The sequence below is a fragment of the Cyprinodon tularosa genome, unplaced genomic scaffold (genome assembly GCF_016077235.1).
Source record: "Cyprinodon tularosa strain WSP-4 unplaced genomic scaffold, ASM1607723v1 ctg480, whole genome shotgun sequence".
Classification (NCBI taxonomy): domain Eukaryota; kingdom Metazoa; phylum Chordata; class Actinopteri; order Cyprinodontiformes; family Cyprinodontidae; genus Cyprinodon; species Cyprinodon tularosa.
In genome coordinates this window covers 175,471-193,494 of record NW_024039208.1, presented here as the reverse complement: position 1 = coordinate 193,494, position 18,024 = coordinate 175,471, and the positions used below count along the sequence as shown (strand labels likewise).

Here is an 18,024-nt window from a genome sequence, read left to right as displayed (position 1 = left end):
CCGTGTAAATATTGTCTGACATATAGCGGTCCGTGGTGCAAAAAAGGTTGGGGACCGCTGCTCTAGAGTGAGGAGAGAGGAACCATTTCTATTGGTCTGCAGGACCAATGAAGTGAGGAGAATGGGATCTATGACATTTTCAAAATAACTGCAAATGGTAAAAATAAATCGGGTATTTAAAAACAAAACACTCGAATTATTTTTTGACTAGAAGATTTTTCAAATTTCCTCTGTTAAATATCAAATTACAAAAAAATGAGTTTTTACAAATTTCTTTTTTACAAAGCATGTATTTTGCCTGCAACAATAATGGAACAAAATTCTCTCTATAGATTCACTTCAGATCTGAAATATAAAAGAAGCTTTAACATGTTCTCCTTGATTATTTATTTTATTTTTCTTATTCAACACAAGACAGGATATTGATCCCTCTTTCCTCCGGGATGCTTTCTGTATTAATGGATGGATCAAAGTCTGACTAACAGGGAATGTTTGTGGTTGGAGGAAGACCAGGTTCTCTGGACAGATGTTAGTATTTGGAGACTAGAACAGCGCCCACTGAAAGCCCTGAAATCTTCCTTTAGCTTTTCTTATAGAGTCTTATATTTTCTTATATTAATACTTGTTAGAATTAACAATATCTTCCGATGGAAAACAAATGAATTCAACCAAATAGCTGCCAACTAAATATCTACATCGAATCAAAGGTAATGGTGTCAAATCAAAAGTCACCTGCGTAAATGTGAGGCCAGCGTTACGACGGCGTGAGCAAGGCTGCAGAGTTACGTTATTAAAATTGAACTAAATGTACAATAGTGGTTCAGAATATTAGATCTTTTAATTAATTTAAATGAGAATTATCAGTTTGAATCAAATCAGAGTAAAACTGAGAAATTAAGCTGCAAGAAATTAGTTTTTTTAATTTTTTTTTTTTTTAAGTTGGTTTAAAGTAAAAAAAAAATTTCCAGGTGTGAACCCAAAACGATAAGCACGGACGAGGAGGTGTCATGATTGGGGAAATCTCTGCTGTGGCAGAATCAGACCAGCTCTACCTCATGACGTCCACCGTCTTTGATTAACTAAAAGTCGACATAAAAACGACCCCAGAAATCCTAGTACCGGTAGATCCAAGAGCCGAGCTGAGAGATGAAAGAAAGGAAACACATGAAAAGAGTAAAAGGTTAATTTTACTTGTTTGGATGCAAATAAAAACAAAAACACTTAAATATTTCGAGAAGCCTGCGTTTAATTTGTTTTTTTTCTTCTATCCAACCCTCCAGAACTGATAGAAGAAATGACATCACTATACAGAAGCAGGCGATATCTACGGAGCGTAACGTCCTCCAATCAGCTCTGCTCAGGACTATAAGAACCGGACAGAAGAATCGGATCATCAGGAGTCGGCAGCATGATGCTCTAATATTAATTATAAGTCCTGCTTTAGAGCAGAGGGCTTGCTTCTGACCGACGTGTGAGAAGAACAGCATGAGCTGAGGAAAACAGATGGCAGACATCACTGTGGAGGATTTTCCTCTACTTCCTCCTCTTCAGATTCCTCTTGCTGGCTTTTCTTCTGCAAGCAGAACAATAAAAACATTTTAATTAAGCTTTATCGTCAGGCGAAGCGTCTGAACCAATCCAATCAGTAAAGTAACACAGATAACGTTCCCTCTAAGATGCTCGCACATTCTCAGCACACAAGAACATCGGTGCAGCACATAAAATAAAATCTAACAAACTGTAAATCAATCAAACCAATAGCATGTGTTTTTCTGGACCATATTGAATCAATGAATCCGCTGTTTCTTTTTGTACTTAAAACCAACAATAAAAATACATCAAACAATTTATTTCGATTTTCATTAGAAAAATTGAGTTCCAATTTATTTTCTATAGTACGTCATACTAAATTCAATATATCTGAAAAGCAAATTAATAGAGAATATATTTATTTTTCTTTTGTGTTGTCCTCTTATAGTCTCATCTTTATGAGCTGGGAGCAGCTAATTACCTGCTGGGTGCTGGGTGTGCAAGCAGGCTTTATTTAATAAACAAACTCAGCTGTTGTTGCTCACAATCTACTCTCCAATACCAATTTAAAATTAAAATAAATCACTCTTAAGTCGGTTTTATGGTAAAAACATTTTAAAAAATGTTATAGTTGTAAATGGATGAATATGTTTGATTAAACATCAGTGTCTTTTAAAACAATAACTTTGGCAAATGTCCTTATTCTGCTACAGATGCATCATAATCCAACAGGAAGATGAAAATGTGGAAAATTATTTATCAGTCTTTGCCTCCAGAACCATAAAACTTACAGCTGAACTCACAACGGGAGACTTTTGATAAAATGAAAGTAACTTATAGTGATAATGTCCAATAATATAACCATGTGAAACATTTTGCAAGGTCATATAACGGGCATCATCACCATTAGTTACTTTATTTTCATCAAAAGTCTCCCGTTGTGTGCGTCCTTTCAATTGCAAAAACCCAGACTTAAATCAGTTTTAACACCAGTAAATCAGAAACCACAATTAGTTCAGATCTGTAATTTGCTATTTAATCTATAGATTTAAATAACGCCACATGCAAAATTTCAGCTCGATCAAACATCTGGAAGAGGATCAGGGGAATTACTTATTGAACACCCTTCGAAGGTAGAAATTTAATTATACAGTGAGACATAAATGTATACATCTCTTTTAATTAGCTGAAATAGACACAGCCCTTCCTCATTTGCATAATGAGGCAGAAATGCATACAGAAGTGTAAAAATGACAGGCAGAAATAAATAGCATTGAAGTAATAAATAGGGTAAAAAAATACAAAGGAAGAATAAAACAAAAATATTATAACATGCACATAAATAAATACTTAAGATAATATGTAATTAAAAATATTTGAAGATTATAATGGACAATAAATAAATTAGGTAATATTACAAAGGCGAATAAATAAAGAAGCTATTTAAAAGAGATTCATATATTTATGCGTCACTGTATAATTTAATTTCTACCTACATTTATTTGTTTATTGTATTTATCTTTAAATATGGTAGAGCTGGTCCTCCATATATCCTGAAATAGTATCAGTGATTAAGAAAGGCAACATTTTATCCTTTTCTTTCTTTTTGCAGAGCAGCCAGAGCACCGTGTGAATCTGTGGAACCTCTCTGCTGTTTAGGTTCAGAGATCCACATTTTTCTCACTTAAATTAATAAAATCATTTGATACATCATTATATTTATTTTAGGGCTGCAATTAATGACTATAATTATTAATTTTGCGAATATTATTTTTGTTCAATTCTTCGATTAATATTCGGATAGAAACAATTAAACCATGTAAAACTAAAACTTTTCAACTGAAGTTCTGGATAGAGAAAACATTTTGTCGATCATTATGATCTGACAGACAAATCAATATGATCTTAAATGCAAAATGTTCACGTTTTTTAATTCTTCTTTAATTACTGCTCAAAGTGTATATATTTTACATATTTTAAAGTCTCTTTACTCCAGTTAACGATTAATCAATTACTTAATTAGTTGACGATTATTTCAATAATTGATTAATCCAGTAAATTTTTCAGCCCTAATTTACATTACACAAAATATAATTTTCATGTTTATAAACAATTAAAGAGAACCATTATGAACAGATTTACATGTATAAGGCGACTTATTTATTTGTTTGCAACAAAGTCCAGTGGATTGTTTTTGAACTTTTTTGGAATGACTCTGACCTGGATGTTTTTACATTTATTAGCTTTAGTCTGTTTTATTTAAAAACAGATTAGTTTTTTTACCCTTTTGTTTAATTTAAAAATGAAATTTTGATTTAGAAACATTTATTTATTTTTATTCAATAATCCTAAATAATTCCCATCCCTATTGCTGGCATCTTTTTATCACGAGATTGTTTTAAATGATCACCATGACGATGAATAAAACGTTTCCTAGCCAACATCGGCACCTACCAGCTTCAGGAAGTCGATGAGCTTGTAGGCGTCCTCTCCATTTGAGAGGTCTACGAAGTCCCGGGGGATCCTGTAGCTCAGACAGGGACTGGGCTGCACCGTCACCTCGCTCGTAGTGTAGCGGAACGCCGGACCCTCCTGCGCATCAGACGATATCTCTAATGGTTGGGAAGGAGAGCGCTGGGTATGGATGAAGGCTCGATGTTTGCTTACCTGCTGCTGATGGGGGATTTCCCCACCAGACATCAGCTCCTCCCAGCTGAACAGCAGCGAGTCGGTCACCTCTCCAAAAGGGTTCAGGTCGATGAGCCAAACCCTCCCCTAAGAAAAGAAAACCGAACAATTAAAGCCGCTCTAAGAAGCATCCTGATTAAGGACTTGTAAACATTCATGAACTATAGGGCTCGATCAGCAGGTAAAGTCAATTCAGTTCTAGACTTTGACTAGGCCACTTAATACACGGCAGGAAATGTTGTAGCCCTGGTTTGATTTGAGGGTTTTTATACTGCTGGAAGAGAAAGAAAAATCCCAAACAGCATGATGCTGCCAACACCATGTTCCGCCATGACTCTGCGCTCAGGGTGATATGTACGGAGTTAAACTAGGGCCATAAATTTTGATTAGAAAATAAAAAAAAACATTTTTCTCTTTTTAAGCTGTAAAAAATGTTTTGTAAAACATTTACAACTAAAAAAAGAATTACAATTAAAAAAAGTAATTTTAAGACAAAAAAAAACAGATTTAAACTTTAGGTAATATTACGTTTAAAAATAAAAGTTTAAACTGAAAAGAAATTTTGAAACTGAAAAAAAAAACCTGAAAAGTAAACCAACTGAAATTTTTTTTTAAAACAAACAAGTGAAAAACAAATTTGATACAAAAATTATTTAAATATGAAAAGAAATAAAAAAAAACCTATAAAAAAAAAAAAAAAAAGGTCTATGTGAATAATACAAATTGAACATTTATTTTGAAATTAAAAAACTTTAAGACAAACAATTAATATAGATATAAGAGTAGTTTTGGAAAGAAAATATTTTTAAATTTGAAAAATAATTTTGAAATTTGAAAAGAAAATCAGATATATAAGAGAAAATATTTTGAAAGTTAAAAACACTGAAACTATTCTAGAATCCAAAATTGCTTTGGTTTCAGATTTTCCTACTTAGTTTTAAATTTTTCAGTGTAAGACAGACATTTTTTATCCTAACCAAAACAATCTTTTTATAGTAGGAATCATATTTTTATCAGATGAGATGAAGAATTCTAGTTAACAGGATCTAGATAACTTTAACACCCCCAATCTAATAGAGAAGTTTATAGAGAAATAGAGTTTGAAAGTTTTATCATGAAAAATGCGGAAATATTGATGTAAAAACAGGTAAATGAGTTACCTGACAGTCTCTGTACACGTCAAACACGACTGCGAATGAAAAAACAGAAACCAGCGTGAGATTATTTAACATTAATCTCTTCTCGGCATTAACAAGCAGAGCTGCGGCTCACAGTCTTCGTCCAGGAAGTTGTACTGGACGTGCTGGCTGAAGAAGTCCTGGATGTCCTGGGAGATCTGCTCCTCCTGCTTCAGGATGTGCTGGTAGTACTGCGTGTAATCCCTCTGGGAGATTGCTGCGAGAGCAGGCAGACGGGCGAATGAGTCGAGCTCAAATTGGATTTTATAATTGCTTCAATAATTAGTCCATGGCTCCATTTTTATCCGGCCTGTGTGCCTCACATCAAACCCTGCTATTCTCATATTACTTAGGTACTCATATTCTTCATAAACAATCAGATGCTTCCATTAGGTCTTTTGGTTGCTTCATATAATAAGGTTAAAATGTTTTTTACCAATCAGCTTGTTTTCTTTGACGAAGCAGCGAAACTCTCCACCTGGAATCAGCTCGCTCCACTTCCTCAGCACCAGCTGAGAACACAAAGACAGCAGAGACGGTTAGAATCTAAAACGCTAAACTGTTAGCATCCAGGACATATACCCAGTAGTTTCAATCAGTGAATGCAGCTCATCAAACCAGCTGCTGTCTATGGTTTGATGCAAAACCTCGTGCTACGTTCAAGTTCCTCAGAAAAAATGTAATTTTCTCCAATCGAAAACTCTGATTCAGGTCAGCAGCTAAGAAATATCAACCTTTTATTTATTTTAGTAATTCACTTTATTTTAACATCTACAGTTTTATTATTATTATTTTTTTTTTGTTATTATTTGATTTCCCTTTGAGAATTAATAAAGAATTTTTAAATTAAATTGAATTAAATTAAAGTTAGTTTAACTGTTGGAACAATTACAATATATCTATAATAAAATGTATTTATTTTAGATGTGAATTGTTTTATTTTTATATATTTTCAAATCTTTAACCAATTTAATTCTAAAAATCCTCCTAGTCTTCTCCTTTGCAGCTCAGTTCACATGGGTGCGCTAACAGGGACAGGCCAGATTGCTCTGCTAATTAAACCAAACCAGCTGCTCTATTTATTAGGAAACAAACAAACACAGTAGAGGAAGTTTCATTAAAACAAAACAGAATCGTCAAAATGAAGTAGCAGCGTATCTGAACACCCTGAATAAGACATCATATGACATTGTTTCGTCACAGTCCGATCTGTTACCTCATCACTATTCAGCCACTGGACACAGAAATGTATTTCAATCCAACTGCAGGCGACCAGGAGATCAGGATTTTACTACTCTATGTGCTGCTCCTCATGGGAAATAGTGTCTTCCTTCAGGCAAAACAATACAGCTTTTGTCCACTGGGAGGAGCCAAAAGTTACCAAAACATAATTTTTTTTTTAACTGCTTTAAAGGACAAATTAAAAAAAGATCTGGGAGAATATTGATATCAGACAAGTTGTTATGGACGTTATTTTCTTTTGATGTACCCATTGGTCACCTTAAAAAAACCACCACAGTGCTGACATCGCTTCTCTGCTTCAGTTAAACACTCACAATACTATGCTGTCACAACCGCTATCACCTGACCTAACAAACACCATGTGACCGACCTCCTAACGCTCCACAAACAAAAACAGCAGCTACATAAAAAATAAATATCCCATGTTAAACCGTTAACCGGAAGAACAGGTCATTGAAGTCTTTGTTAGCCGGATTGTTAATACCGGATACTGGCCTATGCTTCTGATAGGGGAGTCGTTAGGGTCACTGTTGGCCTGGCTGACAAGGCCACATGTTTTTGGTCCCCTGCATAGCGATGGGGGCTGAGATGATAGCGGCAAGGATCAACTCTATTGCTGTGCTATTCCTAAGGGGTGGACCTGTTGTTTCTGTTCAATTTGCATGTTCTCTTAGCAATAACAAGGCTTTGTTACAGTCAGATGATTAAAAGTTTTCTATCTAAGGAAAACCAGTTAATTGCATCGACTCATTGACGCGGATGCAATCCCTCACACTAAGCATGCTTGTAGCGACAGCATGCTAAATGATCTAGCCTACTTTTCAGCACTACTTCTGATTTGGTTTTAATGATAGAATTATTTCTATTTACGGCCAATGGTGTCACCATCCTAGCAGGCGTTAGCGAATGATTGTTTAATATTTAGTAAATCACCAGCCTTCCAAACCCTCTGCTTTTGACCTGCCATTACCCGTGGTAACACCATGTCATTTCCTCTCAATGTCTTGCTGTTGGCATTTCACAATAAAAGCACAGGTGGAACTTAACATGACTGCTGCTAAATTGTTCTCTTTAAACAACTTTTGAATCGCCTTGGGGAGACCGTCATTTCTTTTAAAGCCCCAGAAACTCTGAGAAAAAGAGTCTACTTTGGTTCATCCAGATTCTGTCAGATTCGGCAGGACTTCCTTGTAAATCTAACCCCTGAGAAAGCACCGACGCTGGGCAAAATCCAATCCAGGAGTTTTATTTAAAGAACATTTTTTAAGTAATTTTTATATTTTTTTATATTTTGTACAAATACATTTTTTAAATTAGTTTTTATATTTCATTTGTTTACAGATTTTATATTTTCAAAGGTTATTTTTTCAAAAACTTTCATCTTTATAGATTTTTTATTTCGGTTTTTTTTTCAGTTTTAGTTTTCAAATTGATTTTTTAAAATCAGATCACATTCTCTTTATTTCAAGCCCTTTTGCTTAACTGATAACTAAATTAGTTGATAATTATTTCAGTAATTAATTACGATTAATCTGATTGTTTTCGCCCTATTCTAGATATCCAGTTAAAACCAGTTTCTATTGTCATGTTTTTCATTAAAACATAAAATACCTTAAAATTGTTGATCAGCCAGAAAACTGCATTAAGTGCAGTTCTATTTTAAACATCCTGCTTTTATTTCTCTAAATGTTTGATGCATTAAATAAGCCTAAATATGAATTAATTAAAAAGAGAACATATTTCTAAATAAAGAGTAAAATACCTCATAACAGATGACAGGATCTGGAGAGTCTTGGTCGCTGCATTGAAGGAATCTATAGAACAAATCGCATCAAGCCACTTAGATGCCTGGATTTAGCAGAGGTGGGTTAAATATGTTTCTTAAGCAGAACAGAAAATCCCTCTTCTGGCAGTTTCTGGGTGTCAGAGTGCAGCTTACGGCTGAGTGAGGTCGTGGGTGACGAAGTCGGAGCTTTTGAAGAGCAGGAAAATGTCGCTGAGGCTGCAGCACTGCAGCGAGCTGTTCAGAGCGATCCAGTTAGCGTCCTGTCAAAGGAAACCGCGTTAAAACGCTGCTAAAGATCACAGCTGTGTGACATGTCGAGGTGATTTACCCGCGGAGCGCTCCAGTTGAGTTTGGGGAAGACACGCCCACCAAGGGCGCTTATGGCTTCCTCCACCATAGAGGTGAATTCTGGGAATTCAGGCGCCTGGTCGACATAAAACACAGAATATACACTTAACGGCCGCTTTATTAGGTACAGCTGGCTTTCAATGGGTTTAACTTCCAAATTCTTCTGTTTTGAGATCATTTTTTTCTTCAGTATGATTTCTGTGAGGTGTTAAATGTGCAGACTGACATGATGGCGTTATGTTATGGAGTGAAATCTGTTTCATTATTGCTGCAAAAAACAAATTTGCTATATGGAGATTTAAAAAGAAAAAACGCATTCAAGACATGAAAGTTTGAAAGACTTTTAATAATATAAAAAAAATTTAGAGTAATTTTCCTGTTTTCTCATATTTGATTGTAATTTGTTTTTCATTTTTGGTATTTTATTAAAATTTTTAAGATTTTATTTTTCAAACCTTAATTTTTTTTTGCATTATACTCTCGACCAATAGACATGCCTCGTCCCTCCTCACTCCAGAGGAAAGCCCGCCCCCAGAGGTGGACAGAATGTGATTCATAGAATCTACTTTGAAAAGAATGCGGCTCATATAAACTCAATGTGAAAAACAGAACTTTGAAAAATAAAATTAAAAACAACATAAATCAGAAAAAAAAAAATTGTAAGGCAAAAATATATATAAAAATTTTTTTTGAAAAAATAAAATCTGTGAAAACAGCAAAGTTTCTCTCAAAACATTTTTTTTTACCCAAAAGTTCAATTTTTGCATTTTTTTTAAATTCCACTTACAAAATGTCCTCTTTAGAACAACATTGGAACAAAACTCACTCCATAATTTTCCCGTCTACGATCAAATATGCCGTTCTGCTGTTTTTAAAGGTGCTCTGTTATTTAAGCTCCATTAATCAGACAGCTTGTATGTAAAAACAAACCTCAGCACATCAGCAGCTACTGAAACTCTGATTGGAAGTTGGTGTCAACAAGTCACAGAACGGGTGTACCTAATAAAATGGCCAATGAGCATCAGCCATGAGAAAACACGCCTTCGATCATTTACTCACAGTGGCTGTGGCTGTCGTCTCATCGTCCGACCACTAGAGGGGAGTAGAGGAGCAAAGAAGTCGTTTTATAATTAATTTAAACAAAATGAAGAAAAAAAAACAAGAAAAAAACTTTATTTAAAAAAAAAAAGACAGTAGAACGATTCATGAATTCCTTTTTTTGGTTTATGTTAGCGTTTCCAAAAGGTTAGTGATAATGTTGCTCCAAGTGAAGATTCTAAAGCAGTGAAGAATAAATCCTTTTTGCCATAAGGATATATTCACAGTATGATTAGTTAAAAGGAAATTACATTTTATCCAAAATTTGAATCAGTTTTTGCCTTTTAAAGGCTGTTGTCTTCTCTGCTCATAACTTTTGGTCCCTTGTTCCCATTTATTCTTTTTTTTAAAGCTCTACTTAGAACCTTCTTAAGATCCAACAGTAAAATGAAATTTTTTTGCATTTCTTTAGCGGGTCTTACGGCTTAGATCAGGATTTCACTACTAAGTGGAAACACGGTGGTGGCAGCATCTTGCTGTGGTGCTGATATTTAGATAAAATAAAATCTAAATTGAGACTTTGAATAGATAAATCTAAAAAGGAAGATTTAAATGCAGCAAAAATGAGCCTGGATTGGCAGGCGTCTCAAATTCACACAATAAAACAACAACAACAAAACAAACATCTTATATTCTATTTACAAGTTTTTATTTTGTTTTTTTTTTTCGTTTTTAATTGCTCATTTTTTGGGCCACCAAACCAGACTTTGTAGTCTAACGTCTTTCTTAATACTACAACCGTCCAGCAGGGGGAGCCAACTGAAACATCTAAGCTTTTCCCTTATTCAGCCATTCTGTTGGGAGAAAAATGGATTCTTCTCTGGTTTTGGAGATGCTAACTTTTTTACTTTTAAAGGGTTTTAATTGGCTGAGAAAATCTTCTTTAATGTCTTTTTCTCAGCCATGATTGAAACATATTGAAACCTGCAGCACAAAGTGAACAAAAATCCTAATCTGAGCCTTTAATAACCAACACCTCCCTCTAATAAGCCACTTTGACATTCTGTCACTTTGATTATTCAATGCTGCCATTTTAATGTCTTTTTAAACTTCTTTCCATTAAATAAAAACAACCTCTGAGTTCATATGATGACGATACTTATTGAAATCAAACAGAAAACAGTTAAACTCAATAAGTCAATAAGTAGAAACTCCTCAGTGCTCCAAGATCTCATAATTGACAATGCACAGCCGAAAACTACCGTAGCAACAACTTCTTTTCTTACCTGGATGTCTTCCTCAGCATCCGAGTCGCTGTTGTTGGATTGTATCGGCTGAGAGTTGTGATCACTAGGAAGACAACAGAAAGAGTTCCTGTTATAAAGGGATGAAGCAGATAGACCTGCAAACAAAGCGTCCAGAACCCGGCACTGTTCCACTAGTTACCCTCTTTCTTTGACACATTTTTATTTGACTCTGCATCGGACGCCTGCACCTGCCCCCTGCTCTCGCCACACGACACAACGTCATCTGCAAACGTGGTAATCGAGTGAGACCTCAGGCAGGCCTGATCCGTAACACAAAGTAGTGATCGGTTCATGAGACGTCGTGAAGCGTTTCCACACAATGTTAAAATGCATCAATACTGCGTAGATACCGCCACTCAACAGGTGGCATCAGCCCTTCTCTACGCTGTGGTCTGCTGGGCCCCTGGCAGCGCAGAGCGGGACAGAAAGAGACAGAATAAGCTGGAGAGAAAGGCCATTTCTGTCCTAGGTTGTCTCTGTCAGTTAAATGCATGTTTTAGTCTCTACACTCAAGTTAATGATTGATTCATTACTAAATTGTTTGACAATTATTTCAATAGGTTGATCCGGATTAATCCGATTAATTGTTTCAGCCCTACTCTGATCACTAAGGCTTCAATCACACTGCAGGCATTAATATTCAATTACGATTTTTTGTGAAATTCTTTTGCATTGCTGTTCACATTTCCAAATATATGCAACTTGTATGTGATCTCCTGTGTGAACACAGTTCACACAACTTAAGTGTCCCGCATGCGCAGTAGAGGATGCAATGATGTCACAAGTAAGCGTGCTCTGTGTTTACAGAAGTAAACATGGATGGTAGAGCTGGTGCGCATCTAGTGATCTTTCCCAACCTCACTAACCACACAATCCTTCCAGGATGGTTGAAAATAAAGACTGCTTTCCGCATTAACATCGACCATGGGTGTTGATGTTTTTCTCGCTGCTCCTATAATAATAATAATAATAATACATTTTATTTGAAAGCGCCTTATCACAACACCCAAGGACACTGTACAGGCAGATAAAAACATTAAAAACAGGGAGCTAAAAAGTACAAGCATAAGATGCCACAGAAAACAAAACAGCAGAAAGTAAAATAAAACCAAAGGAAGAAAAGGAAGAGAACAATATTGAAGTGATGCGTAGGAACTAGATGGGATAGGACTGTCTGAACAGGAAAGTTTTGAGTCTGGATTTGAAAAGAGGGAAGGAGTCCAGAGTACGGAGATCCGGAGGGAGGGAGTTCCAGAGGTGGGGAGCAGAGCGACTAAATGCCCGGTTCCCCATTGTGACCAGACGGGCCGAGGGAACGGAGAGCTGGAAGGAGTGGGAGGATCTTAGGGAGCGGGTGGGAGTTTTAACGTGAAGGAGATCTGAGATGTAAGATGGAGCCAAGCTGTGAAGGGCCTTGAATGTAGTTAGGAGGAGTTTGAAGATGATTCTTTGTTTGATGGGGAGCCAGTGGAGTTGTTGCAGGATGGGAGTGATATGATGAGAAATGGGGGTCCGAGTGATCAGGCGTGCTGCAGAGTTTTGGAGGAGCTGTAGTTTCTGGAGGGACTTGTTTGGAAGGCCAAAAAGAAGTGAGTTACAGTAATCGATGCGTGAAGTGATGAGACTGTGAACAAGAATGGCGGTAGTTTGGGGAGTGAGGGAGGGACGGAGACGAGAGATGTTACGCAGATGGAAGTAGGCAGACCGGGTGATGTTGTTAATGTGGGACTGGAAGGAGAGGGTGCTGTCGAGGACGACACCCAGACTCTTAACCTGAGGGGAGGGGAGGACAGTTGAATCATTGATGGTAATCGAGAAGTTATTAGCTTTGGAGAGAGTGTGAGGTGTGCCTACTAGGAGGACTTCGGTTTTAGAGCTATTCAATTTGAGGAAGTTGGATGAGAACCAAGAATGGATTTCTTGGAGACAGAGGGTGAGGGAGATTGGTGGGAGTGAGGCAGATGGCTGAGTAGAAAGGTAGAGCTGGGTGTCGTCCGCGTAGCAGTGGAATTTGATATGATGCTTACGGAGGATGTAGCCAAGAGGGAGGATGTAGATAATAAACAGGAGGGGCCCCAGGACAGAACCTTGGGGCACACCAGCAGAAACAGGGAAGTAGATGGACTTATGAGATTTGAGTTGTATGAACTGTATCCTATCTGAGAGGTATGAAGTGAACCAGGTTAGAGGGGTGCGGCTGATACCGATGGATGATAGTCGACTGAGGAGAGTGGCATGGGAGATGGTGTCGAAGGCTGCTGTGAGGTCCAGGAGAATGAGGATGGAAAGTAGTCCAGAGTCAGAAGCCATAAGGAGGTCGTCAGATCTTGATGAGTGCTGTTTCAGTACTGTGCAGAGGACGGAAGCCAGATTGAAACTGTTCGTAAATATTATTGGACATCAGGTGGTTGTGGAGTTGGGAGGCAACAGATTTTTCCAGAATTTTGGATATGAAGGGTAGATTGGATATGGGACGTAAGTTATTGAAGTCGGTGGGGTCCAGGCCAGGTTTTTTCAGAATTGGGGTGACTGTAGCGGTTTTGAGTGCAGAGGGGACTGAACCAGAGCTTAAGGAAGAGTGGATGATTTTGGTGATGAGAGGAGCAAATGAAGAGCAGCAGGATTTAACCAGAGTGGACGGGAGAGGATCGAGCTGACATGTGGAAGGTTTGGATTTATGAATGAAGTCAGAAATGGCTTGAACAGATGGAAGGTCAAAACTGGAGAGGGTGGTTGCAAAAGATGGGTAGGGGGTAGCCGGGTCGCCTCCAGGAGCTGCAGCTCCAGAAGAGGTCAGGTGTTTATGGATATTTGTGATTTTGGAGACGAAAAAGGACATAAGGTTATTGCAGAAGTCATCGGATTGCATATGATAGGGAAGGGAGTCGGGAGGTTTGGTGATGGAAGTGAGAAGGGAAAAGAGAGTTTTGGAGTTGTGGCGGTTGGAGTGGATTAAGTTAGAGTAATATGCAGATTTGGCAGAGGAGAGGGAAGTCTTGTACAGTGCAATGTGATCCTTGTACATATTTTTGTGAATGGTGAGTCCAGTTTTATTGGCAAGGCGTTCCAGCTGACGACCGCGAGATTTGAGGTGACGGAGAGCAGGAGTGAACCAGGGAGCTGAGTGAGTGAAGGAGACTGATCTAGATTTCAGAGGAGCATGGATGTCCAGGAGAGTATGGAGATTTTGATTGTAGTGGGAAACCAGTTCATCAGGTGAGCAGCAGGCGGATACACTGGGGATATTACTGATGTCAGAGGTGAAGGCGTCAATGTTGATGTCCTTTACATTCCGGAAGGAGATGATGCGAGGGAGGGTGGTTTTAGACAGGGGGAGCTTAACGTTAAAAGTAATGAGCATGTGATCGGAAAAAGCAACAGTATGGGATTTACAGTCAGAGGGGGTGATGCCAGAACAACAGACTAAATCTAGAATATGATTTTTACAGTGAGTTGGGAAGTTGATGTATTGATGTAGACCGAAGCTTTCCAGGCAGGATGAGAAGTCTCTGGAGAGAGGAGCACTGATATTATCCATGTGAATGTTGAAATCTCCCAAAATAATCAGATTATGGGAGAGGGTTGAGAGATGTGTGAGGAGCTGAGAAAAGTCAGTCAAAAAATCCTTATTATATTTAGGAGGACGGTAGACGGTGGTGATAACTGTGGGAGAGGGTCCAGGCAGCAGTGAGGCGGAATATTCAAAAGAACAAAAAACAGGAGCAGCAGGAATTGGGACAACCTTCCAACTCTCGCGATGAAACAATGCGAGACCTCCGCCGCGTCCAGACGAACGAGGCAGACAAACGTAAACAAAGCCAGGTGGTGCAGATTCGTTAAGAGAGATAAAATCATTAGGAAGCTGCCAGGTCTCTGTCAAACATAAAAAATCAAGATTATGATCCGCAATGGCGTCTCTGATTAAAAGCCCCTTATTACTGAGTGAGCGGATGTTCAAGAGACCGAGACTGACGGTGGCAGAGTTAAGTTTGGGGGCGGGGTTAGCCACCCTGGGTAAGCTAGCCAGGGAGGCCGGATTAGCACCCCGGCGAGCGTGACGAGGGCGGCGGCGCGTGGTGAGCAGAGTCTGTATGGAGGGATCGGGGTTCCTATGAAAGCGCTTACCACGCGATCCACGGTGGATGTATCTCCGGTTGGGCTGAAAGGCGATGTCGGAGGGGATGGAGCAACCATGTGGAGGCTGGAGGACGTCGACATGGCGTCGGAGCTTCAGAAGTTCAACAACGGAGTACTGGAACAGAGCGTCAGCTTGCAGTTGGGCAAGTGACACCAGAAGGCAGCCGAGCGTAAACCACCACAGCGACCGGAGGATCCACATCATCCAATACGGAAGAAGGGCTGGAGGGCCAGGGATCCTCAGGTATGTCGTTGACCAGTTGGCTGGAAACAGGTGGAGCGGTGGCCGGTCGGCTGACGGGTCGGTTGTCGGCAGGAGGGCCGGTCGGCTGTAGGTAGGTGGGCCAGTGGCTGGTGGGCTGATGGGTCGGCTGTATACAGGTGGGCCGGTGGCGGGTCGGCTGTAGGTAGGTGGGCCAGTGGCCGGTCAGCTGATGATGGTCGATTGTTGACGGATGGGCCGGTGGGCTATAGACAGGTAGGCCGCGGACAGGTCGGCTGTTAACAGGAGACCGCCGTCGGGATTGCTGTGCAGCGGTGAGCAGCGGCGACATCCACGCCAGCGTTCACTCCTGGGTAGTAAGCCCCGGAACAGTGACCTTTGTCGAGTTTTAACTGCGTACAGATCAGATGAATGTGACTTAGCTGTACAGACACAGGTCGCATTGAAAGAGATCAGATACGTATTGGATTTAGGACCACATAGCCAAGTGGCCTGGGTCGCAGTGGGAAAAAAAATGGATCTGTGTTGTTCAGACTGCCATGAAAAGATCAGAAATGGGCAAAAAAATTGGATTGAAACCTAGCCTTAGTGACTGATCTCAAAACTGAACAATCAGACCCGTTTTTCAATATGCATGAACCGTATATCATCATCAATAGCTCCTGCTAACACCTTTCAGATCAGATGTTTTTACAGAAGAAAACTGAAAATCAGCCGATTACAATTTCAGAGCGATTTCAAAGAAAAGTTTGCAGAATGGGTTTTATATTTTGGTCCATTCTGATCCAAATGAGCGATCAGGGCTTTATTGAGCTGTGGGACTCCAGAAGCAGCTGATGTGTGTCAGCAGTCAAAGCGGCAGGTGGCTCGGCTGGTCGCTGAGGCAAAAACTCAGGCGTGGGAAGAGTTCGGAGAGGCCATGGAGAAAGACTTCCGTACGACTTCCGCAATCCGGTGTCTCAGGAGGGGGAAGCAGTGCAGTACCAACATTATTTATAGTGGGGGTGGTGTGCTGCTGACCTTGACTCGGGACGTCATATATCGGTGGGCGGAATAGTGTAATAGCAGCATTATTATTATTATTTGGTTAGGATTCTTTATCTATAATGACATGAAGTGAATTTTGTTTCATTATTGTTGGGAACAAAGAGCAAGTTTTGTAAATTCAAATTAAAATAATAATGATACCAAAAAATATACAAAGTGAAATCAACAACAAAAACACTTTAACTAAACTTGGAAAAGAAAACTCAACAAATATACCCCAATAAATATTAAGTCTGTAAAACAATAAAAAAAAATATAATAAAACTGAATAACGCAAAATAAATAAATTGTAGAACAGGTAAGAAATTTTCATTTCAGCTTCATTTCTGGATTGCGTTTTATCTTTCAAGTTGTTATTCCCTTATTTCCCCCCCATCTACAAAACGCCTTCTTTGCTTGTTGCTGGGCAACCATATTCTCCACATGATGGATGCTGTCATGTCAAAATTATACCGATTAATGCTCAGCATCGTTGTTAATAAAACCAATAGCCGCCCTGATTCCTGTTTAGCGTGATGTCATACCTTCCAGAGACTACCAACGTCCCATCGTCCAGTAAATAGTCTATTACATTCTGAGGCAGTGGCAGGATCAGACTGGAAAAAAGACACACATCACTCGGGGATCATAAAAAAATACGATGGAATATGAACTTAACTTTAGAAAACATTTCAGTAAAACAAACAAAAACAGAAGATGTAACTGAGTCTACTGTATTAGCATTGTTGCTAATGCTAGCCCTTAACAACTATGCAAACACACTTCGACGTGATATAATAAACTTCTACTGTTCCTTTTCCAATTTCAACGTGTTTGTTTACCTTTTAATTGTGTGTTTCTTAAATATCGGATACCAAACCGAGAACTGACAGTGTGCAACTTGCTCTTTCTTCATGCTGCAACTTCCGGAGAGGAAGCATGTCCGTCACCAAATAACGTCCGGATCAACAAAAAAATAAAAATAAATAAAACATATCCGAAAGTATTTTGGTTCAGTAGAGAAGCACCAGTTAGAGCTGTTTTAATTTATGTAATTCAAATTTAGCTCTTATTTATCTAGTACTTGTGTTTTGTGTGGTTTTCAATAAGGATAATGTTTGGCTTTTTACGGAGGGAGACATCTTTGAGATGCACAAAGGGCGTGTTTTGTTACATAGATCGTTTATTTAGGTTAGAATTTCCTTTGAAGCGTTTTATTAAATGGTAGTTTTCTCGTAGTTTGTTGTCCTTTCCCGCCTAAGCATTTCTTCCGGATTTTGGCATAAGTAATAAACCGTGAATGGGATTAATAAACTAATTCCTAGAAATACGTTAGAGGCCACATTTTTTTTTTAAATCTTTTTTTTATTATTTGTTACACAAATGACAGCTTCACAAACCAACACCAAAATCCCCACACTGAAGCATAGTAAAGGCTGCAGCATGCTGGTGTGGTTGGAGGTGATCCCGTGTCCCCTATCCAACCAATGCTGCCTTAGATAACACTTTATTGACAAATAT

The 18,024-nt window shown here is 38.7% G+C and overlaps 1 protein-coding gene across 2 annotated transcripts; it reads right to left on the bottom strand.

The window, feature by feature from the left end:
• Positions 1-1,167: 1,167 nt before the first annotated feature.
• Positions 1,168-17,461, bottom strand: cdc123 (cell division cycle 123 homolog (S. cerevisiae)). 2 transcript variants are annotated; one of them, XM_038302062.1, is made up of 13 exons: positions 17,346-17,461; positions 17,049-17,120; positions 11,097-11,160; positions 9,832-9,864; positions 8,753-8,848; positions 8,578-8,684; positions 8,401-8,452; positions 5,833-5,908; positions 5,491-5,613; positions 5,379-5,407; positions 4,198-4,305; positions 3,985-4,122; positions 1,168-1,573 (listed from the first exon to the last, which is right to left on the bottom strand). In XM_038302062.1, exons 1-13 carry the CDS (start codon positions 17,417-17,419, stop codon positions 1,514-1,516), a joined length of 1,032 nt encoding a protein of 343 aa, XP_038157990.1. In that variant the 5' UTR covers positions 17,420-17,461; the 3' UTR covers positions 1,168-1,513. The 2 variants fall into 2 exon arrangements, with proteins under 2 accessions (XP_038157990.1, XP_038157989.1); XM_038302061.1 differs by having other exon boundaries at positions 3,985-4,305.
• Positions 17,462-18,024: the final 563 nt, after the last annotated feature.

Excerpts from the sequence above, each read along its gene's own strand:
- cdc123 (XM_038302061.1), bottom strand. The coding sequence starts at position 17,419 with ATGAAGAAAGAGCAAGTTGCACACTGTCAGTTCTCGGTTTGGTATCCG. Across the intron at positions 17,121-17,345 it reads AAGAAACACACAATTAAAAG|TCTGATCCTGCCACTGCCTC; the intron begins GTAAACAAACAC and ends TCTTTTTTCCAG. Across the intron at positions 5,408-5,490 it reads CAACTTCCTGGACGAAGACT|TCGTGTTTGACGTGTACAGA; the intron begins GTGAGCCGCAGC and ends TTTCATTCGCAG.